This window comes from Triturus cristatus, chromosome 3_2 (genome assembly GCF_964204655.1).
Source record: "Triturus cristatus chromosome 3_2, aTriCri1.1, whole genome shotgun sequence".
In the NCBI taxonomy this organism is placed as follows: Eukaryota; Metazoa; Chordata; class Amphibia; order Caudata; family Salamandridae; genus Triturus; species Triturus cristatus.
Genome location: NC_140584.1, coordinates 318,198,521 through 318,225,276, shown reverse-complemented (window position 1 = coordinate 318,225,276; position 26,756 = coordinate 318,198,521). Strand labels below are relative to the sequence as shown.

Here is a 26,756-nt window from a genome sequence, read left to right as displayed (position 1 = left end):
AACCCACAGTTCCCGTGTTCTTGTTCTTGGCACTATATTTTACTTCAACCTTTGAAATTGCATATCTTCTGATATATGTTGTTTCGTTCCCATTCTATTTATTACATTCTACTTTATTTTTCTCAATTGATGTGGCATGTCTTTTGTGGTGTGTTTTTCACTTTATTACTGTTTGTATGCTGCATAAATACTTAAAACAGTGCGTCTTACTTAAGCCTGACTGCTTTTGCGTCAAGCTATCAGATGGTTAAGCACAGGTTAATTTATTGACTTTTGTGGTACACCCTGAAAAGGATTGTGGTAGTTGATTATGCAAAGGTTGGTCGCACACTGCTCGTCACACCAGCAAGTAGCCCCAAAGGACTGTGGTAAATGTAGTGGCGACGGCGGGTACGCCTATGCCACGATGTATAAAGAACAGTATGTGTTGCGTTAGCCATCCCTGGACACATGTTTCGAGGTAGTTGCCTCTCATCAGCAGGGAGCAGGTCAATGTAAAGGGGTGCCGTGTGGACTGCCAAATGTAATTAAAACAGGTCAAGTACCTCACATGGCGCGCAGGTGCAGATCCAAGGCTCGTCAGCCCGTTGGCTCAAGGGAGCCGTAATAAATTATGCAAAGGTTGGTCGCACACTGCTCGTCACACCAGCAAGTAGCCCCAAAGGACTGTGGTAAATGTAGTGGCGACGGCGGGTACGCCTATGCCACGATGTATAAAGAACAGTATGTGTTGCGTTAGCCATCCCTGGACACATGTTTCGAGGTAGTTGCCTCTCATCAGCAGGGAGCAGGTCAATGTAAAGGGGTGCTGTGTGGACTGCCAAATGTAATTAAAACAGGTCAAGTACCTCACATGGCGCGCAGGTGCAGATCCAAGGCTCGTCAGCTCGTTGGCTCAAGGGAGCCGTAATAAATTATGCAAAGGTTGGTCGCACACTGCTCGTCACACCAGCAAGTAGCCCCAAAGGACTGTGGTAAATGTAGTGGCGACGGCGGGTACGCCTATGCCACGATGTATAAAGAACAGTATGTGTTGCGTTAGCCATCCCTGGACACATGTTTCGAGGTAGTTGCCTCTCATCAGCAGGGAGCAGGTCAATGTAAAGGGGTGCCGTGTGGACTGCCAAATGTAATTAAAACAGGTCAAGTACCTCACATGGCGCGCAGGTGCAGATCCAAGGCTCGTCAGCCCGTTGGCTCAAGGGAGCCGTAATAAATTATGCAAAGGTTGGTCGCACACTGCTCGTCACACCAGCAAGTAGCCCCAAAGGACTGTGGTAAATGTTTTAATTACATTTTGGCAGTCCACGCGGCACCCCTTACACTGACCTGCTCCCTGCTGACGAGAGGCAACTACCTCGAAACACGTGTCCAGGGATGGCTAACGCAACACATACTGTTCTTTATACATCGTGGCATAGGCGTACTCGCCGTCGCCACTACATTTACCACAGTTCCTTGGGGCAACTTGCTGGTGTGACGAGCAGTGTGCGACCTACCTTTGCACAATTTATTACGGCTCCCTTGAGCCAACGGGCTGACGAGCCTTGGATCTGCACCTGCGCGCCATGAGAGGTACTTGACCTGTTTTAATTACATTTTGGCAGTCCACGCGGCACCCCTTACACTGACCTGCTCCCTGCTGACGAGAGGCAACTACCTCGAAACACGTGTCCAGGGATGGCTAACGCAACACATACTGTTCTTTATACATCGTGGCATAGGCGTACTCGCCGTCGCCACTACATTTACCACAGTTCCTTGGGGCAACTTGCTGGTGTGACGAGCAGTGTGTGACCTACCTTTGCAGGATTGTGGTAGTTGCTTAAGTAGGGTTTTTACCCCCCTCAATCAAAAAACGGATTTCCTACAAGGTCCAACCATCTACTTACTGTTTGGAATCATTTTCATGGTTAATACATTTATAAGGTGGAAGTACATTTTTACAGCTGTTTGATTTGACCTCTTTTTGTTATAGCTTCTCCAATCAAAAGTAATACATATGCAGTGTTTGCATGACAAAGTGAAATATGTTAACGGCCATGTTAGACCTGGCATCTTTGGCGTGTTTTCCCCGTCTTTTTTGCTTCTGACCTCCTATTTTTGACTGTGTGCTGCATTTCGTGTTTGCTGATTTTAGAACTCCGGGCACTTTACCACTGCTGGCCAGTGCTAAAGTGCAAGTGCTCCCTGTGTAAATTGTATTTGTAATTGGTTATCCATTATTGGCAAATTGTATTTACTGGTAAGTCCCTAGTAAAGTGTACTGTGTGTGCCCAGGGCCTGTAAATCAAATGCTACTAGTGGGCCTGCAGCACTGATTGTGCCAATCCACCGAAGTAGCCCTGCAACCATGTCCCAGACCTGCCACTGCTGTGTCTTTGTGTGCAGTTGTGAATTGCCATGTCGACCTGGCAAGTGCATCCACTTGCCAGGCCCAAACCTACCCTTTTACTACATGTAAGGCACCCCTAAGTTAGGCCCAAGGTAGCCCCATGGGCAGGGTTCAGTTTATTTAAAAGGTAGGACATGTCTTGATAGTCAAATACTGCTAATTTCAATTTTCACTATTTCAAGGACTGCCTTTCCCATTGAGTATCATTGGAGCTGCCGTGTAACCTCTTACAAGTGAAACTTCCAATTGGGAAGAGAGAGAGAGATTTGGGGTTTAGGGTCCCCAAACTCACAATTTAAAAATGCATCTTTTAGTGAAGTTGGTTTTTATATTGTGTGTTTTAAAATACCACTTTTAGAAAGTATACATATTCTTGGTTTGCCATTGTGTGCCTCTGCCTGCCTGTGAAATCCACATTTGAGGGTTGGTGACAGTTGGGATGCTTGCAATCTACACACTCGCACAAAGGGTACTGTGGTGGACTCTGCATATCCTGATGGCCCATCACCAGGCTGATGGGTATTCCTCAGCCAGAGCGATGGGAGGAGTTGTCACTGACACCTTAATAGGGCTGTGTCTGTCATCACACAAAGCTATCTCCACCTGCCTGTAGTGTGTCTGAAGCCAGGTCAGGGAAAGGCAGGATCCTATGCACTACAAAGTTTTGCCTACTTCAAAGGCAGAAACTGGTATAAATGCTGGAGCTGTGACACCCTAACTTCAGAACACTTCAGGACTAATGGGCATTCTGACAGGAAGACAAGCTAGATTCTCTAGGAGGGACTGGAACTCTGTCTGTTGGTTTGTTCTGCTGGCCTGCTGCTTCTGTCCTGGGAGTGAAAAGGACTGGACTTTACTTTCCACATCCTGCTTCCTAGGTTCTCCAAGGACTTGTGTGTGCTTGCCTCCTGTTAAGAAGTCTCAGGGCCATCAAAGACTTCACCTACCAGTGCCTGGGCTCTTCTGTTGAGAGCACTGACTTGCCACATCTAGTTCCTGGACACTTGGAAGTGCAAACTGGTGAGAAAATCCACGCTTGGCTTTCAGCACCTGTTTTCTTGACACAGCACTGTCAAGTGGCTGAAAAATCAATGCATCACCGCTGTGCGGCTGGAGAATCAATGCAGCGCCTGCTGTGCTGCTGAAAAATCTCCACAGCCAGAGTCCCGAGCACTGTCACCGATATATGTGGCACCGGCTCTGAATCCGACTCCGATGCAGCCTCTGCTTTGCGGCTGAAGAATCGACCCATCGCCTGTGTCGCAGGTGTGAAATAAACGATGCACCTGCTTCTCTGTCACCACATCGACACAGCGTGTCTAGATTCTCAACGCATTGTACTACGACGCGGTGTCGTGTACCCGCTGGTTTCTTCTCCTCAGGATGACGCTGATGCTAATAGGGGTCCACCTCCCATCTGCCCCTAGTCCGGAGGATGTATAACACACTCGGATGGAGGAGGCAGGTGAGCGAGGGAAGGAAGGATAGGGACGGCTGGGAGGGAGATCTGAAATGAGATAAGCGTACAATGAGTGAATGCCTACGCTAGTTGTCTCCCCTGATCTTCTTTTGTGGGTGACTCGCTTACCTGACGTCTCCTCCCGCCTTGTTGTTGGGGTATGCGAAGGGAAGTAGCTCCCTCTCTGTGGCAAAGGAGTGAGGTGGGAATCAGGCAGTGCTGCATGCACGGCCTCAGGTTCCGACCCCCAGCTGGGTGTTCGCGCCTCTATTCTGAGGCGGTCTGGTGGGGGTGTCTTAGACGGCGCTGCTACTGCAAGGCTCCTTTAAGTTTTGCGAGCTGAGGAGCGCGACACCCTGTATTCGCTGTGGCCCGGAAATCCGAGGGCAGAGCGGGAACGCTACCACTCGATGCTTCCCGATGAAGCCCGAAGCAGAGGAGCGTAACCCGCCTAGGTGCAGCCTGGTGATCCGTGGGCTGGGGTGGAGACACGGCGCTGCTACTCGCAACTCTCGGAGGAGCCGGGAGCCGGGCAGCGCGGTCTCTGGAGGAGCCCAACGGCTAGCCGCTGGGGAGGAGTAGGATCTTGCAGTGCCCCCTCTCCACTCTCGGAGGAGTCGGGATGGGAGGAGCACACTTGCAAGGCAGGAACAGCCTTGGGTGTCCACGGTTCCCCGGGCGGGTGATGTTTCCGGGAGAGCCGAGGCGGAGAGTTTCAGGTCGTCAAGGGTCGTAGAGGTTTCTTCGCCGAGTGTACGTCTACGCGTACCGAAGGTCACTGGATACATCCGGGAATATTCGGCGCCAGCCTGTTAGCGGGTCGAGCTTTTATGCGTTTTGGCCATGTGACCTGATTACATAAACTCGGGAATGTCTGGAGGGTTTCTGGGATATGTAGTCCGTGGACGCACGGGTCGTTTCGTAACGTTTCGTCCCAGGGTGATGAGTGCGAGGCACTCAGCGCCTGTACTGAGTGCGATCATGACACGCGGTCTCTTCATTAATGTTGCCCAGCAGTTAGGAACGATGGCCGCATGTCCGGACATTGACGGATCACCTCCCTTTCCAGTAAGGAACTGACTGACACATCCCCTCCCTTGGGAGTAAGGAACCGGTGCATCGCTTTGCTTTTCCAACACCTCAACTCTGCCTGTTTTTTCTTTGAATTATGATGCATCCAAGGTACTTTGGCTAAAAGTGACACATCTGTAGGTTTCTATGGACTGAACTGATTTATTCTTTGAAAAGTGAAATCTTTACTCGTGTATGTTGGATTTTGTTGTTTTGGTCTAGTTTTATTCAGTTAAATATTGGTTTTATTTCTAAACTGGCGTGGACTCGTTTTGTGATGCTTTCACTGTATTACTGTGTGTGTATGTACAAATGCTTTACACATTTCCTCTGAGATAACCCTGACTACTCGTGCCAAGCTACCAAGGGGGTGAGCAGTTATCTTAGCTGTGTGATCCCTTTACCCTGACTAAAGTTAGGGTCTCTGCTTGGACAGGGTGCAAACCACTACCAACTAGAGACCCTATTTCAAAGAGCTCATATATCTAGTTTCTCTGGAAGATTTTTTAGTAATGCACAGCGAATATATCCATCAATTTTTCCACAAATCGGAGAGAGAAATATGGGAGGCCAACATTAAATCTTGGAAGCAGCCGAATTGCATGTTTCTGGTTTATTCAGATTTTCCCTTCTACCTTTTCTTAAAATACATTGCTTTGAAAATCCATGGTTTAGGCAGATATTTAGCATATTAACTGAATTATCAGAAGGGACAGCTGAAACGGCATAGAGAATATACAGTTTGTGCTTGGAGCTTTTTGTTGAAGTTTTAGTATAATCACAACATTTCTCCTGTTTTGTCCTGCTGACTCTTGCTTTTTGAAAGGGATCTCTTCTACACTCATACCGTAACCTTTGATTGTATTTAACATTTGACCTAAAGTGTCTGTTCTCTTCCTTCCATCCTCAGATTGTTACAGTGAGTCTGAGGCCGATGATGCAGAGGAGGAGAGCTCCAGACCTTTGTCTATGCCTGATGAGGTGAGCTCCATAGAGCAGTACAAATGGATGGATGGGTCTGTGATCAGCTGTGTTGCCTAGACTACTTCCTCCTTCACCCAATGTGGAGATCCACAACAACAAAGAGGCTCTGCAGTTTAATCTTTTTGCTTCTTCAAATCCCTTTTAAATTGCCCCTAGCCATTTCAAGGCAATATTAACAGTGGAGTGAAATCATTAAGCAAAAAACCATAAGCCTTGGATTGTGTTGTAGTTTTTATGTTCCTGAGTTAGGCCCATGTAGGAACGCTGCACATTTTTTTTACATTGTCCTCTTTTGTGCTCGAGGTGGCTCACACCTATCTGCCTTCTATTCCACTGTAGAATGTAAACAGGAGTGTGTTCTGTTTGCTTTCTTCTGCTGCTTTTCTTTTTATTATCATCATTGTACAGATTTACCAGTGGGGTTTCTCCACGCTGGCACAACAGGAAGGGTTAAAGTACTTACGTAAAAAAGTTATGTCTCCAGAAGTTTTTTAACTTATCAAAAGAATGACCAAACCTAAGCCAGGGAGGCAGGTCATTTTAACGTGTTGGGCCAGATAGGAAAAGCAGTGTCCACCTTTCCTCGCATGTGAACCCGAGGGACAGTGACTTAATTCAGATTACTAGATCGTGAAGACCAATTAGGACGACATGGCTGCACAAATAACCTAAGATAAAGCGGTCCAGAATTAGACAAGGCTTTGTACTTATAGCAGAATGCCTTGAACTGGACACACTTGCCAAATGAAAGCCAATGTAGGTCCTGAAGAAGGTGAGACTGAAGTGTGTTTAGGTAGATGGTATGGCAACGAGTCACCACATTCTGAACAATTTGTAATTTCCTAATTGCAGTTTTAATCGCAGCTGGATAAAGAATGTTACCATAAACGAGATAGGAAACGATCAGAGCTTGTTCAATCGTCCTTTGAACTTAAACGGGAAGAAGCCAGAGTATTTTCTTTAGCCACCTTAGGATACCGAAAAAAGAGGAAGCTACCTCTGTGATTTGCTGTTTCATCGTAAGCATGTCATCCTGCCAGAAGCCCAAATTCTTCACTACCTGAGATGGGGGTAGGAGCAGCCCTTCGACTGATAGGCCAATAGTGAGGGCCCCAAAAAGGTGGTATATTGGCAGTCAATAGGACTTCAGACTTATTCATATTTAGCTTTAAGGAATTATGGTCCTCCAAGTCACCACACTAGTAAGGCAGGAGTTTACAGCACCCAAGCCTTGATCTTAGGAAATAAGAATACACTAATTGGTGTATCATCCACATAGGAGAACAAAGTGAGACTGCACCCTTCAAGTACGTCTGTCAGTGGCCATTCGTAGGTGTTAAAGTGGTGCTCAAGGCAAAGCCTTGGGGCACCCCAAAGGGAGCATGTGTGAGATTGAATTGTGTCTTTAATGCAGTCTTGGAAGGAACAGCCTTGTAGAAACTAACGTAATACTGCCTAAGCCATGCCTTAAATACCCAAATACTGTCTTTGGAGAAGCACCTTGTGAGAGACGGAATCAAAAGCTGTTGTGTAGTTCTCACTAATCCGTAGGACCTGCATGTTTGTGGACAACATAAACCTTGGGTGAGGTGCCTAGAGTGATTCCAAGCACCCCCGCAGATTATGTTGGCCTAAAGACAAGCTAGCTCACAGTGCCACCATAAGCCCCCTTTAACTCAAACAGGGAGCGAATGGTTTGTGGCAAATGATTAGCATGACAACCCTGACTCCTCAGGGATCGTGGTAAAAGATCAGATCCCTTCCGCTCAGTCACTCGTGCTCTCTTGTTCTCAGAGAAATATACAGAGAATACACGCGCGCGCCTAAGGCAAGCCCGTCTGCGCCCCTCCGTGCACCGGCCTCGCACAGCGCCAGCCATGCTGCTCGAAATAATGAAGGGGGTGACTGTGACAAGAAAATCAGTTATTCCAGTGAGGCGTTAAAACAGATCGGTAAGTCAGTGAGTGATAGGTTCGGTATACCCCATTTGGAGGGTACAGCTGGTATTAAGGCCGATTTCCTTAGGAAAGATGTTTTAAGGGGAGGGTTGCTTAATGTCAGATCTCTGCCAAAACATCAGGTGGAGATCCAACTGTTGCTTGAATTTCATTGTTTAGATGTCCTTTTTATGACAGAAACCTGGACCCACTCAGGCCTGGAGGTAGAGCTAGGGTTGGCATGCCCTCTGGGTTACAAAATCTTACACAAGCCCCGAAACAAAGGAAGAGGAGGTGGAGTGGGGACTATTTTTAGGGAAGCACTGAATTTCACTCCATTGGTGATTGATGAAGTAGAGGGCTTCAAACTTTTTGGTTTCTCACTTAAAGAACCTAAGGGCTGCTTATTGGCGGGTATTGTTAGTTACAGACCGCCAGGAATGGTGAGATCTTCTCACCTGCAGGGTCTAATAGATGTTATCTGCAACATGGCCATCACCCATTCTAACCTGTTAATAATGGGCGACTTTAACTTATGGTGTAACAGAACCCTGGACTCTGGTTATAATAATCTTATTCAAGCTTGCGAGAGCTTGGAACTGTGCCAGTGGATCAGTGAGGCCACCCATAAAGGAGGAAATATATTCGATCTAATTTTCTCCAAGGAACAGGCTTTGGGAGTAGTAGAGATCCTCCCGGTTGGCTGGTCCGATCACCATTTGGTCAAGTTTCAGATACTTGACCTTGGAAGAGTACAGCCCGTCACTAGAGAGGCAAGGATGTTTGGGAGTAGAGACTGGAAGGGACTCCTCAAAAAGACGACTAGCTCCTCTCTGGTATTTTCCTTTGAGAATAATTTTAACAATGGAAAAACAGTGGAAGACAACTACACTGGCTTTTGCGATCAGATTAAAAGCCAACTTGCCCAAATCGCCCCCGAAAAAACTTGTAAGAAGATAGGTAGATTGTCTGCCGGCTGGTACAATGATCATCTTAAATCTTTGAAATTGGGCTGTCGGCAGGCTGAGAGGAAATGGAGAAGGACTTACTCGGATGAGGGTAAGTCCGATTGGAAGGCTGTATTAAGGGAATACAGGAAGGAAATTGATTTGGCTTAATCTGAATATTTTGCCAATATTATTTTAAACTCAATAAATATTCTCGAACAATTTTTAAAATAGTGAAGGACATGACTGTTCCTGAGTGTATACAATCGAAAATTATGCCAACTCAAGCCCTGTGTGACAGTTTAGCCACTTTTTTCATGGAAAAAATAAGTAACATCATTGATGGATTGAAGAGGATTGATCCACCCAGTAAAGGGGGCTCCTCGGATAATATCAATGAGGCAATGGAGTCGGGAAGGGCAAAAGGATTAGAGATAGGTCTAACGTGCTTTATGAACCACTTTGAGCCATTTTCGGAGGACATTTTTTATAGAACTGCTGCAAGTGTGTCTTCAGGGTCCCCTCTGGATCCCCTTTCACATAAAATCTGGAAGGAGTTGGGCTCCGAGCTCTTTCCTCTTTTGCGTCAGATTTGTAATAGCTCTTTAGCCTCTGGGTCAGTGCCAGCATGCTGGAAACAAGCAGTGGTCACTCCACTTTTGAAAAAAACGACTTTGGACCCGACCTGCGCAGCTAATTATAGACCCATCTCTCTTCTTCCATACCCGATAAAAATCATTGAACGACTGGTCAGCAAAAGTTTCTCAGTTCCTGGAATCCAACTCCAGGCTGGTTGATGTCCAGTTTGGCTTTCGACCTGGCCATGGAATTGAGACTGCTCTAGTGACCATATTAGATGACCTTTGATTGCGGGCAGACAGGGGGCAATCAGGCATTCTTATCTTGCTTGACCTGTCTGCCGCTTTCGACACGGTCAACCATGATATTTTGCTGACCAGGTTGGAAGAAGTTGGGGTGTCTGGGATGGCTCTTGAATGGTTCCGCTCTTACCTCTCTGATAGGTGTCAGGCTGTCTCTCTTCCGCCGTATCAATCTAAGTTCTCCAGTGTCTACCACGGCGTTTCACAATGATCGGCGATAAGCCCTATTCTTTTCAATGTTTATATGAGACCCCTGATTGAAATCATAAAAGCGCATGGTGTGAGACTGGTGAACTATGCTGACGACACCCAAATCTTTTTCTCTTTAGAGGGAAACCAGTCGATTCCACTGACAGCCTTCCACGACTGTATGCGAGACACTGCTCACTGGCTAAGAGCTAATTCCCTTCAGTTTAATTCAGATAAGACTGAAGTTTTATATTGCACTACCGGGAGGGTCCCTCCCCCTTTTACTGGGAATCTTTGGTCCTCTTCATCTACGTCCACTTTGGTACCGGCCAAAGCTGTACGTAACTTGAGAGTTATGCTCGACGCTACCCTAACCTTGGAGATGCACGTAAATAAGGTGGTGGGGACCTGTTTCTCCTTGATCAAAGCCCTGAAGAAGATCCTCCCGTTACTACCAGAGACGGCCAGAGCGCTGGTCATTGGTGGTATCATCCTCAGTAGATTAGACTACTGTAACGCCTTATTGTTGGAGGCCCCTAAATTTTTGATTGAACATCTTCAGAGAGTACAATCTGTGGCGGCTAAACTGGCTTTGATGAAACCGCGGCGTTCATCGGGCTCGTTGGCCCTTGCAGAGCTTCATTGGCTGCCGTTAATGCAAAGGGTCCAATTTAAGTCCCTATGCTTGGTCTTTAAAGCATTGCACGGTTTGGGACCTATACCCCTTCAAGAGATCTTTACTTGGTACACACCTACAAAAGGTCTTCGCTCTGCCACTGCTTACTTGGTGAAAGTCCCGAAGATTCGAAGAGCCAAGTCAGGGGGTAGGGCCTTTAGCTTTGCTGCAGCTAAGCTCTGGAACAGCCTTCCTTTGGAACTCAGACAATCTCATGATCTTTTGCAGTTCAGAAGAAAGCTTAAAACATGGCTGTTTCCCAGAGCCTGACAGCTCTGGTAATGTTACATCTGCTCTATTTCTGTTTTCCCCCTTGCCATCTGATAATGAATCATGTACTGTAGCGCCGAGATACCCGTTGGGTGATTGTTGCGCTTTATAAATACTGCATACAATACAATGCACAATGGGACGTTTTCAATATATTTATTGAACCAACGTTATTCTTGTACAGAATACATGTGCTGCGATAATCAGTAGACCGTAGCAGATGGACGTGATTATAATCACCCAAAAAGTAAATAGCAGATACATTTCCACCATTTATATATGTGGACATATAATACAAGGTAATAATCAGGCGTACTCCTACAATGCAATCCCTACTCTGTATGTGTAGAGTGTATGTAAGTGCGGAGCCAAGAATCCCCCCCCCCCCACAGGAAGATCCAACCCTATTACCTGGCAGGAAAGAATGTAGGACCCAGTCACAGTCACGAATTGGACACCCCTCATGGCGATGTCAGGCAGCTGCTCTGGGAAGCCACAACATACAGGACCATTCGATGTCAGCAGGAGTTTCTCCTCTGCCAACCCCCGGAAACGCGTCCTTATTTATAATAGCATCCTTGCGATGTACACGCATATTAGAATTTGTTATGGATATGTAGATAGCCCTGTCGTCCCATGGATGAAGATAGAATGACATTTGTACATCATGCGTAAAGGCCTTGTACTCTGTATTCGAAGCATCATGATAATGTTGTGCGAAGCCAAGATATATAAGCAAAGCAGTTTCAGAGAAATGAATCCAACTTTCTCACGTGTGAATATGTGCAAAAGGTCACAGCAATAATGTTATTGTGCACGAAAGAGGACCGTATAAGAAAATGTGCATTGTTGCTACATGGGCATAACTCTGACACATAACAAAGCTGTTCTGATCTCTAACAGGATTAGAGCAGCAGTGCCACCCCTGTCGAACTGCTATCTAAGCTATTCAATAACATTTGCCAAGGTTGTTTCTGTGCTATGTTCAGCCCTAAATCTAGATTGCAAAGAGTGTAGGATACTATTAGATTCTAGATAGGCTGATAGCTGTTGATTGACCTGCTTTTCAAGAATCTTAGCAAACAATTGCATTATAGAAATAGGCCGATCGTTAGCCAAGTTAAGGATGCCCAGGTTAGGTTTCTTCAGTAATGGTACTGCCATTGCATGTTTCCAAGGCTTAGGAACTAAGCCCTCAAGTAATGAAGAGTTGAGAAGATTAATAACAATGGAAAAAAGTAGAGGACAAAGGTTCCTCAAAATCGAGTTTTAGTGTCCAATAGAGATAGGTACATAGGGTGCTCAATAGAAGAGAAGAGAAATATTGAACATGCCAGAGGAGTATGAGAGGCGACGCCACCTTCCCCCTCTTGTGAAAAAAAGGCTGTTAAATCAGGAGGCTGTATCTGCAAGTGTGTGGGGGGGGGGGGGTGCCAAAGATTGACTGTATCAGTTAATAATTTAACATTCTGAGAAATAACCTTAGGACAATTCTGAGGAAGAGTAATGTTGTCAGAGTAACTAGTGGCCCAGCAGAATGACAAGCTTTGTAATAATCCCTCATGGCCAGCTTGTATTTTTTTTACTTTTTCATTTTGTATAACAACCAGACAGTGTATAATGTCCAAACAATCACTGGCGGGATACAAAGGTCACAAAATAAAATAATACAAGCTCACATTCAGTATGGCATGAGTCAGGGTAGGTCTGACAGCATAAGTGACATCACGTAGTAGAAGATCAGAAATCTTTCATTTCAGGGACATTGACGTCTGTAGCTACTAACTCAGCAGGGCCCCAGCAGACAACCTCCCCGCCATCATCGCTGCATGGAGGCGCAATCAGCCACCAACTGCCTGACCTACTGCAGCACCACACTCCGCGTCATCCGCAATTTCATGCACCATAAGGGCATTCATCTATCTACTCATCACAGTAGTTATGGTGCTGCCTCACCCATTTCCACATCCGTAACTTTATCATCCCTGGAGCACACATGAAACTCTTGGTAAGCTCCCCAGATATGATTTGGGATCCAGATTGTACTTAATTATATCCTTCTTGAGGTATTTTTTGTGCCAGGCCTGCTCCAAGCTTTTACAACAATTCCTTTGCCCAAGTAATGAGCCATTAAACCAAGAAGCAGGGGCTGGATTTAGAGGTAAAAAGAGGTTTGAGTGGAAGCACTGGATCATGGGATCACCACAGCCAGTTGGCGATGACTTTGGAGTCGGAGTCCACTGTCTCACCGAACCCTGGTATACTCGTGTGAAGAGTTGCTGAATCGAGTTTAGACCTGTTTCTTGAAAAAAGTGGTGCGACCAAGGGGCCTTCCCTATAGGTAGCAACAGAAATTAAAATTGGTACAGCAAAGTGATCAGACCAGATAGGAGGAAAAGGACAATCTAGTGATACTGCCCTAAGATTAGAATAAAAAAGATCCAGTTAATGCCAGCTTTATGAGTAGGCAAATTGACTAATAAATGTAGATCTAAGGCCTTGAAATCGTCTACAAGAAAAAAAGCAAGGCTACAATTAGGATTATCAAAATAAATTTTGAAGTCACCTAAAATGTTAAAATTGGGGCATTTAAGAGTAAAAGGAGAGAGAGCCTCTGCCACAAATGAGCACCATCTCCCTGCAGGCCCAGAAGGACGGTAAATCCAAGAACTAGAAAAAGTGAAATTCTTTGTCAAACCCAATGAGAAGATGATACATTCACAGTCTGGAAGTACCAGATTACCAATTTTGTATTGGTACTGCACACTAAAAATTATACCAACCTCCACCTCCCTTCTCCATGCAGGCAGGCCTTACAATACAGTAATCAGCTTGTAGAGAGGAAATAATGTCAAGTGTAGAATCCTCATTCAGCCAAGTTTATGTCAGAAAAAACCTGGCATATAATCAAGTAGAATCTTAAAAACTTCCATATGAAGTTTAGTCGTAGAAGACAGTTTATATTTTTTTGAAACAATACGTAGTACTTCTAATGTCCTTCTGAGGAGCACCTACAAAGCTACCACTAGAAACTGTGGAGTGGGAGCAACTACCCCTTACTACAGGCTCAACTACCCCACCAAAACCACAGTAACAGCAGCATAAAGGTTGGATATCAGGAGCAATAGAGAATATACAGACTGTAGGCATCGCAGGACGCAGTCGAACTTAAGTGGCTAGATTTCACACTCTGTCTAATGGGGAAGAAGCAGTATTCTGGGCCCTTGTTCGTGCGTAGACGGGCTTGCTCAACAGTGCGTCTGCCCCACGACCGTGTTTTTGTGGCGCATGGGCCTTAAGCAGGGAGGAGATCCCACCATAGCAAAAGACTTGAGCATCAACTGCTCATGGGAGCAGCACAAACAAAATGGCCTCCTATTCTGCCACCGTGTCAGAACAGTGCGATGCAGACAGTACTAAGCGTATAAAAAAAACCCCAGAAGATTAAAAATATCCCCCACGCCATCAAAATCCAAATATTACTATGCATGTGGCAAAGCAATATATAAAAATAAAAGAAGCCCAACCTGTTTACCATCATGTCCGTGCCACAGCCACGTTTTTATGGAGCATGGGCTGGGAGCAGGGAGGAGATCCTACCATAGCGAAAGAGTGTCAACTACTCGAGGGAGCGGCACAAATAAAATGGCGCCTAATCTGTCACCCGCCTCAGAACAGTGCGGTGTGGAGACAGAAGCATCAAGCCTATAAAATAAAACAACAGTCAGAAGATTACAAATATTCTGCCAAACGATAAAATTCTAAAATGTACAATACACATGGCAAGGCAATATCAAAACAAAAGAAGCCCCATCTGTTTTATCCACACCTTTTTATAATTTGTTAGACTTTCTAAGCTAATAGAATTGAAGGTTCTTTGAGTGAGTACTTTATAATTGATAATCACATGGGTTATATCGACCTGTGCGTTGATACCTTACACCTCTGTCAGTTAAGCTTACATTAAGGCTTCCAGTGAACCAGAAACCTTTTTAAAGCAGTGAATCAGTAGGATTTCTTTCAAAATGCTGGAAATGGGATGTTCATTGTAGAACTCCATATCTGGTTATGACATCCTATCAACAGGGGCTCCTCAAACTGCTAGTTGCAAACTTCTATTTGGACTGTGAGGCTTCCTTAGAGTTTGCATGTTATGGAGTGGTGGCACCATCTTCCAAAGTAAAACCGCCAGTTCTCTGGTGCCCTGGCCCATTGCCCACCAGGAGTCTGCTCGGTGTAAATTACCATAGTAGGGTTGTCCAAGTTCCTGCTGTTTTCATACAACAAGTTTACTACATTTGTTTACAAAGAAGAATCAAAAAGCACACTAGAAGAGTTATTTGCTTATCGCAGAAACGTGCCTTGCAGAAAAGCATCCTGGGCACCTAGTTCTCTCGAATTGTATCCTTTATCACCCATAGCTGCTACATTGCAGCCTATGGTTTTTTGTCTGAGTCAATGCAAACTCTTTCAGAGCATAGGCTGTGTGAGACTTTTTCTTGGGGTCCAGGGGACATTGGACTTGTCTGGGCATAGCCAGTAGGGCTGTTTTGTTCACCACTGGTGCCCCAGGGCCATAGCACCATTGTTCATCAATTGAAATGGGCATGTAAAGCCGTTTAGCTCTGCACTCTTTCAGGACATTGATTGCGTGCAGTAAATCCATCATCCAAAACTCTGAATACAGTGCAATAACAGGTAGCACATAAGAATTTCAATGTCCAGTCAGTGTTTTACTTTAAGAAAAACATGTTAGTATCAGCTAAGTAAAACAAACAAAACAAACCCCTATGATTTCTAATGAAACCAGACTCTAGCATCTCCATGGCCCATGTTAACACCCCTAATGTGTTTATAACTCCCTTGGGCTAAAGACAACTGTAAGACCTAAGGCCTGCTATGAACCAATCTAAGATGCTTCGGATATACTACCAACAGTTTTAATGTTCCAAGGTTTTAGTTAATTAAATGGAGCAGAGGTCTGGACTGCTGAGTCGATGGCAGTGATCAGAATCTGGGTAAAGTAAACAAAGCTGTCAGTATACTGCTTTTATCATGCACAGTGGGCTTTGTGTCAGCCCACTTCAACTGTTATCTTATTTGAAGCCTTTTTCTGCCATTGCTTTGAGGCATTTGTTAATCACATTTTAGATCAACGCGGGGGAATGTGGCTCTCTCATGAAACGTTCTTGGCTGTTTTCTGTACCACCAGAGGAGATATTCCACCTCCTTTTGAGTGCATGTGTTCTGAAACCAATCCTTTTCTTAGCAGCAGGCATTTTGTTATTGCTTTGGTATTGACTGGAATGCAGTGCTGATACTAGCTTGGCCTTGTAATTGCTTTTTATTTATCATGCCACCACAATAACACCGAAAACAAAAAGATGTATAATAGGGTCTAAGGGAAAGTTTAATGACCTGCCTCAGTTCTAATCCCCGAATCCTATAGTTGCAAAACAAACAAAAGGAACTGGGGGTCTAACAAAATCCTTCAGTGTGAGCAGAAGTGTAGGTAAAAGGCTAATTAATCCTAATTTGCAAAAGAGGGAGTGGAGAGAGAAGAAAGAGACATCCAAAATAGAATTGTGAGAAAACACTACTTATTTAATATGTGAATCTCACACTCTAAATAAAACAACAGTGCAAAAAGCAGTGTTCAACAAATAACTGCTATCTAAAAAGGTCGACATGTTTCAGCCCAATGGGAACCATTTCTCCCTGCAGCTTTCTTCAGGACCCTTGTTGTCAAATTTTCGCTACTGCATTAGTGTATCAACACAAAATATAGTGAAAAAGAAAAAGTGCTTATCTCACTATCATCTGAAGGAAGGACTCAATACAACCTTCAGTAGATCCTCCGCTTCAAAAGGATGCAGTGAGCATCCATAATGATCGAGGAACGGACCTCACCTCGCCTGGAACCTGGCTCAGGACTAGGAGGCCCCGCTCTATCCGTCGTTGCCCCGTTGTGGCTTCCGACTGACTCGATTCACATATTAAATAAGTAGTGTTTTCTCACAATTCTATTTTAATACACCACATTATTCTTCTTTTTTAAGCACTGCACTCCTTTCAATTGTTCTATCACTTTGCAATTGTTGGTCTCCTCGCTTCAATCCTTTGACGATCTTGGGCCTTTTTGAGTGAAATCACTCCAAACTAGATGTTCTCTATGATCAAGAGATACATCTTATTCTGGATTGGATGACCAGATGATAGGATTGATCACACAGACAATTGATGGGTATCCAAGCTTCGCTCTAAGATCCTTTTTCGATTGCCTTTGGATGTCTCTTTCTTCTCTCTCCACTCCCTCTTTTGCAAATTAGGATTAATTAGCCTTTTACCTATACTTCTGCTCACACTGCAGGATTTTGTTAGACCCCCAGTTCCTTTGGTTTGTTTTGCAACCACAATAACACAACCAACAATGCCATAGCACCACTATTATCACATCATCATCAAGACGAATATTCACCTCAAACCATAACCGCAGCCCCCATTGGACCATCACCTCCAACCACAATCACCAGCACGATATCTGCACCACCTACACCACCACCGAGTCCATCACCGATACAAGTTGCAAAACCCCCTTAGCACCACCTGTACCATCATCACAATACCACCATTATCTACAGCACCAATATTTCTACCCCCACAATGCCATCCAACTCTCAATATCGCCCCCAACAATACCACTTCACCAGCCCCACTATTAAACATTGGCAAAGTGAGTAGATTTGGCTTTATCACATAGAAAAATTTTCTGCTTGCCTGCATTATCACGTTAAACCCATATCTTTTGACATTGCATGTTAACGTAGGTGGTCACAGGGATCCTTGGGGTGTCTTTGGGTGTCTGGCATCTGGTCATTGATGTTAACTGAACTGGGGTCCTCAAATAAATTAACCCCACTGGATTTTTAGTTGTAGATAGTGGCTCGCTAGTTTGCCAGTACCCACCAGCTGTGCGGTCCTTTTAGGCATTGGTGTAGGGGGTCTAGTCTTGCTTCTTGGATCTACTATTCATGGTTGAAATATTATGGTGGCACGGACCCTCTAAGTTTTGTAGAACTTACAATTGGCAATAGAGGGTCTAGTAGTAGATACCTATTGGCCAGCATGAAAGGGAACTTGAGCACAGCTTCAATCTGTGAAGTCTTTGATAAAGTATCATCAATCTTAGATGTTTTCTTTTGCTTATTAAAACTGCCCCAAAAAAACGACACTGTTGCGCATAGTTTTCTGCCCGCACAGTGGGGTCATTACTACTTTTATCTTTCCAAGACCTGCTGTATTTCGCATTGTTTACCCTATCTGGAAATCAAGTGATGGTTGCTTTGCCCTCAATAGGAAGGAGGCACTGTCACAGTGACCTTGGGACCCAATGGTTCACCAGATCAAGGGTTGCCACTGACATAGCCAGCGGAGGCTATATTGACAAACCCAGTAGCTCCTCCGCCTCTAAAAGGGTCAGGAAAATTGGGAATTTGGTGGATCTTTAGCACACCTGATTTACTGTGGTGTTCCCGTTCTTCCATACTCCTTTAAATTACCCCCGGGTGCCTCCCCCTCTATCTGTGTATTGAAGCAGGCATGTAAAAGGCATGTGTTAGGTACAGGATGGTTGAGGATGGTGCATTTCAGGAAAAAAGTAACTCCTCAACCCAGTATTTAACATACATTCTCCTGGGCAACGTTCATGGGGTAACTGTGTGGCTTTGGGGCAGTTTTCATTCTGTCGATATGTATCCTTGCATCCTTTCCATAGTCGAGCCTTGTCACTCCTCCTGGAGGGTACAGTCCTGGTACACAGGCCTCCTTGTTTTTGAGTAAATACAGTTACATTTCTGTCTGAGGTCGCCAGTACTTATACTTCGATCATGGTCCAGGTGGCATGCCTTCAGCCATCTAGGAAGCTTCTCTGATCCGGGAAGTCATCTCCCTCATGTTGTAATCTAGAAATGTCAAGGTTTCCTGTCCAAGTGGCTATGCTGACACCAGGTTGTCCTAGCTCTGGTCCCTTGTCTGGTTGATCAGACAGATGATCACAACGAACTGGGCATCTGTAGTTTTCTCTATAGCAGGGGAAGCCTGCGCTCATTAAGGATGTGGCTTGGTAACCTGCCCCACCCACCAGATACACTGTTGCTCGTCCTCCTCAAAAGCAGTAGTATTTTATGTCCAAGATGGACATTGGCAGCCAAACACAAAAGACTACCCACCTGTACAGCATAGCCACATGGAATGTAATGAACTTCAGCACTCTATTCCAAGTGCTTTATCCCCACCACACATGTTCAAGGGGTTCTTCATACATTTCTCAAACATCATGATGAAGTACAGGCAACCCCATTTATGGTTGACTGAACTATGTACAAGGGAGCTGCTGCAGCTCACCTCCAGGGTTACAGGAAAAAAGAACTATGCTCCTGGCCAGCAAAACGCTATGCCAGTCTCCACATAGTCTGGATAGAGAGGGAAATAGCTAGCCTCACAAAAAAGCGCACACTTTGGGTGAGCCGCAGACATATGAGCCTAGTTCGGATGTCAACAAATCTGTACATTAAAGGCAACACATCCCAGGGGCTGTGTAGTATTGTCAACTCACTAGAAAAAAACACACGGCAAACAAATTAAACAAATCTGTTATGGAGAGCATTTTCATCTTTACCAATGTAAAGAAAGTGAATGGGCACCAACTGCTTCAATTCTGTAATCACTGCTTCTGAGATAAAGGTTCAAAGCAGGTCATCAGTTTGGGCAGGTATACTTTGTCTTTCCCCTGATTATTTCCTTTGGGAAAGTTGCTGCCTCCTCTGTACCTTTTGGGTAATAATCTGTTTCCACATGTTGGAAATTAATACTTGTAGTAGTTGGTAGGGAATTTTTAAAGTGCTTAACCTATCATTATAATTTTTTGGAAAGCTATTCTACTTGATTAATATGCATGTCCCCATTCAGCATCTTTGGTTGTTTACTTATCTCCTTAATATTTATTGTGACATTCATCAATGTCCAATTGGACTTGAGGACAATCACAAAGTAGAATTGCGTGGATGAGTAGAAATGGAAGAGTAATGTGAAGTTTCTATCTTGATAGCTAGTTGTTCTATGCATGTGTAGTTGGGCGATGGCTCCTCTTCTACATGTAAGGGTTTTATTTGGTAGTTCACTGATGTGTGTTCACCCATTCGTTGAGATAAGAGGATGAAGCGGTAAGGGGAGAGATGTAGCCTTACGGTTAGAGCGGCCGACCTTGAAGCTGGGAAACTGGGTTCGAGTCTCTGCAGCGACGCTCAACATCCTGTGATTCTGGGCAAATCACTTAATCTCGCCGTGCCTAACAAAAATGAATGTGTCCTCATGTAACGTAACTGGTGCTCATATAAAGCTCTCTGATACCTGATCTCTCAGGTCTAGTTTGCGCTATATAAAACTCTAAAAACTCCCACAAAAAATACAAACAAAAGGTGTCTACACTGCAAGTGAGTCTAGTTAGTTTCAGTTGGCGGTCCGCATTTCTTTTCTACACGAATCCCATTTGTATTGGTTGTTGTGTCTCTGGTAAATGAGCCGAGGACTAAAGCGTGTTTTTACCCGTGGTGAGTCTTGCATGAAAAGCTTTTTTTAATCACAGTGTTTTCTCCTTCTGCAGCCAAAGAGGGAGATGCTTCAGCCTCTCACTCAAGTACAGCATCGCCTACCGATTGCAGCGAATTCAGGAAGTAAGGAAAAGTTGCCTCCGAAAAGCCCTCTTGCCGTAAAGAGACCAGAGAGCTATGCCGCAGCATCTACAGGTACTGTTCAGTCATCTCTGATCATTCAAGCAAAAATGCTGTCCACTGCTGTCCTTTGGGTGATGTTCCTCTCCCTTTCTATAGGGCCAAATGCATCAAAAAGCATTTTGCAATTACCAAATAGCGATTTTTACCAAATCGCTATTTGGTAATCACAAAATGCGATGTACATAAGAAATAACCAAAGATTTAGCGATTCCTTAATATTACCTAATAGCGATTCTGTAAATAGATAATTGATATTAGGTAATACGACTCCTTTCGTTCCAGTGCGAATGGTTTTGCATTAGCTAATTTGTGATTACCGAATTGGTAATTGCAAATAAAGTAATGCAAAGTCAAGGGTGCCCGGGGGCCTAAGACCCCATGAAGCACCCCCAATAAATAAAAATGTGCACATGTAATACACACACATGCCTCTAGGGCATGTGTGTGCTACATGGGACTTAGAAAAATGCATTTTTGTGCATGGTTTTTAATTTTACACATGGTTACCATGGACTTGGAGTCTATGGTAATAGCATTTTCCTAAACGCATTGTTTGCATTTAGAAAATGATTGCTACATTTGCAGAATTTTGCGTTTTGCACGGTTTGCGAATGCAAAATTGTTTCATACGTGTGGTCCATAGCACCTACCTCTGTGGTCACCCTTCACCCTATGGATGATTCTGAAATCGCATTCGAAAAATATTTAATGCATCTTGTTAGGGCTGGCTTTAATGCTGGTGGCGCCCGGCGTGACAATCTTTTTTTGGCCCCCCTCCCATATAACCCCCCCCTCCTCTTGCTACTACCTGGCAAAAGTGCCCCTCTTTTCCCCATTGCCACCCTCTCATATACATTTAATTTGTTTTAAAGCGCTGGTAAAGGCTGTCTTTACTAACCCACTCAGGTATCCACATAAAATACAGATCTCTTATTTGCAGCAGGCATATTAACCCTCTGTTCTACTTTATGGCCAGTCAAAAGTTCCGCTAGGCAAAAGCAAATTTCTCTCACTAGCAGAAACATTAATCACAAGAGTTATCTTGACATTTTTATTGCTGCATGAAGACTGGATGTAAAAGGAACTCTGCAGCAGATGATTTTAAATTGTACATTATTGCTAAACGTAGTGTCCCAGGCGCAGCCCGTGGCGGTAAGTGCAGTGGGCAGGGTGGGGGGGGGGGGGAGTTGACAAACGACAAGGGAAACTTAAATCAAAAAAAGAACACCACTTACCTTGCGCAATGCAGCGAGCGGAAGATATTTGTTTTTCTTTAAGTTTCCCTCGTTGTCGTATGTCGACTCCCCCCCACACCACCCCACTGCTCATACCTGCACAGGCTGTGCCTGCAGCGCCCTCCCTCCAGCTCAGTGACCAGTGCGGACTGCATTGGTAGCACCGTCCTCGCCTCTTGTTGGCTTTCAACTGAGATGTGGGATGATCCCACACTTGTACAGACAGAAACAGCAGAATCCTTCTGAATTCAGTCCTCTCTACAGATCCTATTCCCATATCTCATTATAATTTATGCAGGTGAGCAAAGGATTCCCAAATAGATGCATCAATCTGCTGAAGGGCCAGGCCAAGACTGGACATATAATGAATACGGTATTGTTATACAGGATGAGCAGTGGCATCGAAAATGTGCCAGTATATGTGAAGGAAGCTAGCAAAATAGTCCCCTGCCAACTGTCTCAGACTAGGTTGCAAAAGAGCATTGTAAATGGATTGCCTTGTGCACCTCACACCCTGGACCCACTACATCTGCGGTACATAAGATTTCTTCGACCAGGAGAAGATGGCACCCAGAGCTTCATTTATTACTAAGCCTTGCTTCACGTGAATGATCACAAATGGCACGCGCACTAAACACTAATTGGCATAGACTTTGTGCAACGATGTCACAAGAAGCGATTTTACCTATCAATTTATTAGGCCTGGGCGGAGTTCGCAAGTGACAAAAATAAACTCTGCCGAACTACGTGGAGTTACGCAAGCGGTGGAGTGCATTACGTCGCACAACTTTTTTGCACAGGGTGTTTGCCCTGCACTGTAAAATCAACGTGAACCACACCACATTCAGCACAAGAGGGTGCGGCTTCTTTCTGCCACTCGAGTAGAAGTTCTACTCGAGTGGCAGCTTCCTCAACGTGAACAGAAGGTTTCTCAACACAAGCAGTAGTGACCATCTGTGACTGCCCATGTTGAGAAATCTCACTGAGAGGTGGTCTAGCATTGGATTTTCCATGTTGTGCGCTCGCCATCTTAAGGTTGGCGAGCAAGGAAAAAACTCCACTCTGCGCGTGCTCCATGGAGTGCAGAAAACTCTGCAAACCATGCGAACGAAGCAGAGTTCACCACCCAGGCCTACATTTTATCGAGAATGGGTCTTTTAGCCTCTGACAGTGTAATATTTTGTGTGCCCTCCCAGGAATTGTTCTTTCTAGTAAGTGCAATGTATTTATGCACCAAAATACAGCTTTTTGTCTCCTAATGCATTTTGCTAGATACCTATCATCGAAACACTGTATTTTATTAAATCTGGGTGAGTTGAGAACCTAATACTGAGACCCACACATTCATTACACAAGCAAGACAAACACTGCCCGCTCTGCCTCCGCACCTGCCCAATGACTCCCCTCCACTCCCCCCAGACCATCCTACTCCGGTCGGGGGCAGACTCCAAAGTTTCCTTCCTGTCTGGACTACCATCACCTCAGACAAATGGGTAACACATAATTTGGTCAGGCTACTGCCTAGAACTAATATCTACCCCCCCCAAGCATTCCACCCAGACAGCGCCCAATGTCACAGGAACATCTAACACTACTAAAGCAGGAGGTAATCTCCCTCCTACAAAAGGGGGCAATAGAACCGGTTTCTACCAACCAACAAAATATGGGGGTCTACTCCCTATATTTTCTCATACCAAAAAGGGATGAGACTCTACGGCCCATCCTAGACCTCAGGCCCCTAAACAGATACATACACTCAGACCATTTTCACATGGTAACACTTCAGCAGGTACTTCCACTGCTCTCCCACAACGATTTCCTGACCACTTTAGACCTCAAAGACGCCTATTTCCACATTCCTGTGCACAACGCTCACAGGAAGTTCCTCAGATTTGTAGCGGACGGCCAACACTTCCAATTCAAAGTACTCCCGTTTGGAGTCACAACAGCACCACGAGTATTCACCAAGTGCCTAACAGTAGTGGCAGCACACCTGCGGAGACAACACATCCATGTCTTCCCATACCTAGACGACTGGCTAATAAAAGCCAGTTCATACAACCAGTGGGTACAACACACGCACGCCACTATCCAGCTACTTCACCAACTGGGCTTCACAGTAAACCACGCAAAGTCCCATCTCCAACCGTCCCACGTAAAACAATATGTGGGTGCCACTATAGACACCTCAAGAGAGCTAGCCTACCCCACTCCTGCCAGGATAGCAAATATTCAGGCTCTACGCGCTAAATTTCAGCCACAACACTCTCTTCCAGCTCGAGTGTTCATGCAACTAATAGGGATGATGGCCTCTTGCATATTCATAGTACCTCACGCAAGACTCCAGATGCGTCCTCTCCAGGAGTGCTTAGCGTGCCAATGGAACCAGGCCCAGGGTCACTTAACAGATCTGGTGTTGGTAGACGGTCGTACCCATCGCTCTCTGCAGTGGTGGACCACCAAAAACCTTTCCAAAGGGCAACCGTTCCTGGACCCAGTTCCTCAGATAGTACTGACAACGGACGCATCGCTCTCCGGCTGGGGAGCTCACCTATTACATCACACCATGCAGGGCAGATGGACACCTCAACAAAAGTTACTCCACATCAACCATCTGGAGTAACTAGCCATCTTTTTAGCCCTAAAAACCTTTTCAGACATAGATTTCAGGCAAGGCAGTCCTAGTCCGCACAGACAACATGACAGCCATGTACTGTATACAAAAATAAGGCTGTACACACTCCCCACAGCTCTCTCACCTAGCACAGAGCATATGGAGATGGGCCATACCCCAGAAAATCTTTCTTCTAGCCGAAACATGTCCCAGGAGTCCAAAACACTATGGCAGATCTGCTCAGCAGACAAACGCTACAACTCCGAGTGGGAACTCCACCCGCAGGTTCTTCACCCGTACTTTCAAATGTGGGGCCATCCACAGATAGACCTCTTCGCCACCCACGAAAACACCAAATGCCCAAGCTTCGCCGCCAGATATCCACACCCATTGCCCACAGGCAATGCGATATGGATGAACTGGTCAGGCAGATTTGCATACGCTTTTCCGTGTCTCCCACTCATTCCATTAGTGGTGCGCAAACTACAACAATACTCCCTCACACTAATCCTAGTAGCTCCAACTTGGGCCAGACAACCGTGGTACACCACACTGCTGGAACTATCTGTAGTACCGCACCAAAAGTTACACCTCTCTCCACACCTCTTAACCCAGGACAATGGAGAGATCAGGCACCCGGACCCAGCTCAGCTCAACCTTGCGATCTGGCACCTGAAATCCTAGAATTCAGTTATCTAAATCTTCCCCCTGACTGCATGAACGTCATTAAAGAAGCTAGGCAACCCACCACTAGAGCGTGCTACGCAGCCAAGTGGAAACGTTTTGTTGTCTATTGTCACAACAATACTATCAATCCCCTAGATGTGTCCATTCAACACATCCTAAGCTATTTACTACACCTACAAAGATGCAATCTAGCCTATACGTCCATTAGACTGCACTTTGCAGCCATAGCAGCTTATCTACAAAACAGGCAACATCTATCACTTTTTAAAGTACCTGCCATTAAAGCCTTCATGGAAGACCTCAAAAGAATAATTCCCCCCAGAGTGCCACCCTCACCTGTGTGGAACCTAAATATCGTTCTCACCAGACTAATGGGGCCTCCCTTTGAACCTCTACACAAATGTGAACTTCAATTCCTAACATGGAAAACCGCCTTTCTTGTAGCCATTTCTTCCCTCAGAAGGGTCAGTGAGATACAAGCACTTACCATTCAAGAACCTTTTCTCCACGTACACCATAACAAGGTTGTTCTCCGTACCAACCCAAAATTCCTCCCTAAAGTAATTTCTCCTTTTCACCTAAACCAATCTGTAGAACTACCAGTATTCTTCTCGCAACCACAGACCATTGCAGAAAGCTCTTCACACATTAGATGTCAAACGAACCTTACTCTACTACATCGAGAGAACACAACCTTTTCGTAAGACCAAACAACTGTTTGTCTCTTTCTCACCACCACACAAAGGCAACCCCATCTCCAAGTCGGGGATAGCTAGGTGGATTGTCAAATGCATTCAGATTTGCTACCACAAAGCAAAACTAACGCTATCCGTTCCCCCTAAAGCCCACTCTACACGTAAAATAGGGGCTTCAATGGCATTTTTAGGGAACATCCCATTATATGATATCTGTAGAGCAGCTACATGGTCAACACCACACACTTTCACTAAACACTATTGTGTAGATGTGCAAAGTAAGCAACAGGCTAGTGTGGGCCAGGCTGTACTCAAAACATTATTTCAAACCACTGCAACAGATATGGGTGGTCACCGCTAAGGATGGGTACTGCTATATAATCTATGCACAGTGTGTAATCTGCAGCTCATATGCCTCGAACGGCAAATGCTACTTACCAGTATGCATCTGTTCTTGGCATATAGAGCTGCATATCTACACATGCCCACCCGCCTCCCCGGCCACCTTTATCTGTTCCAGTTTATCTTATTTAGATACAACACACATGGGCATCTTCACTGTTATTACTACGCTCCATCTTTCCCTGCTGGCGAAAAACAATCTAAGGATGGAGCCGAAACCCATGCGCAATACGATCCAAAGGAGGAGTCACATACCTCGTGACTTCCAAAGACTTTCCAAAAGGAAAAACAACTGCAAACATCCGGGCCCAACACCAGATGGCGATCTATGCACAGTGTGTAGATCTGCAGCTCTACATGCCAAGAACAGATGCATACTGGTAAGTAGCATTTGCCTTTTCCATTTTTATATATACATGTATTCTTTTTTGTGTTCATAAAGTCATCCTATAAAAACATACATATGTGTACAAATTCATATGAGTTAAATCAATATGCACATTTGAGACACAAATCACAAAGT

General features: G+C 45.0%; 1 protein-coding gene across 1 annotated transcript in view; it reads left to right on the top strand.

Annotated features, from left to right (window-relative positions):
• CNKSR1 (connector enhancer of kinase suppressor of Ras 1) overlaps positions 1 to 26,756 on the top strand; it is a 455,956-nt gene that overhangs the window by 398,392 nt on the left and 30,808 nt on the right. The window contains exons 18-19 of the mRNA XM_085647776.1: positions 5,836 to 5,906; positions 20,471 to 20,612. Of these exons, the coding sequence (XP_085503902.1) occupies positions 5,836 to 5,906; positions 20,471 to 20,612 (213 nt within the window). The remainder of the gene's footprint in view (positions 1 to 5,835; positions 5,907 to 20,470; positions 20,613 to 26,756) is intronic.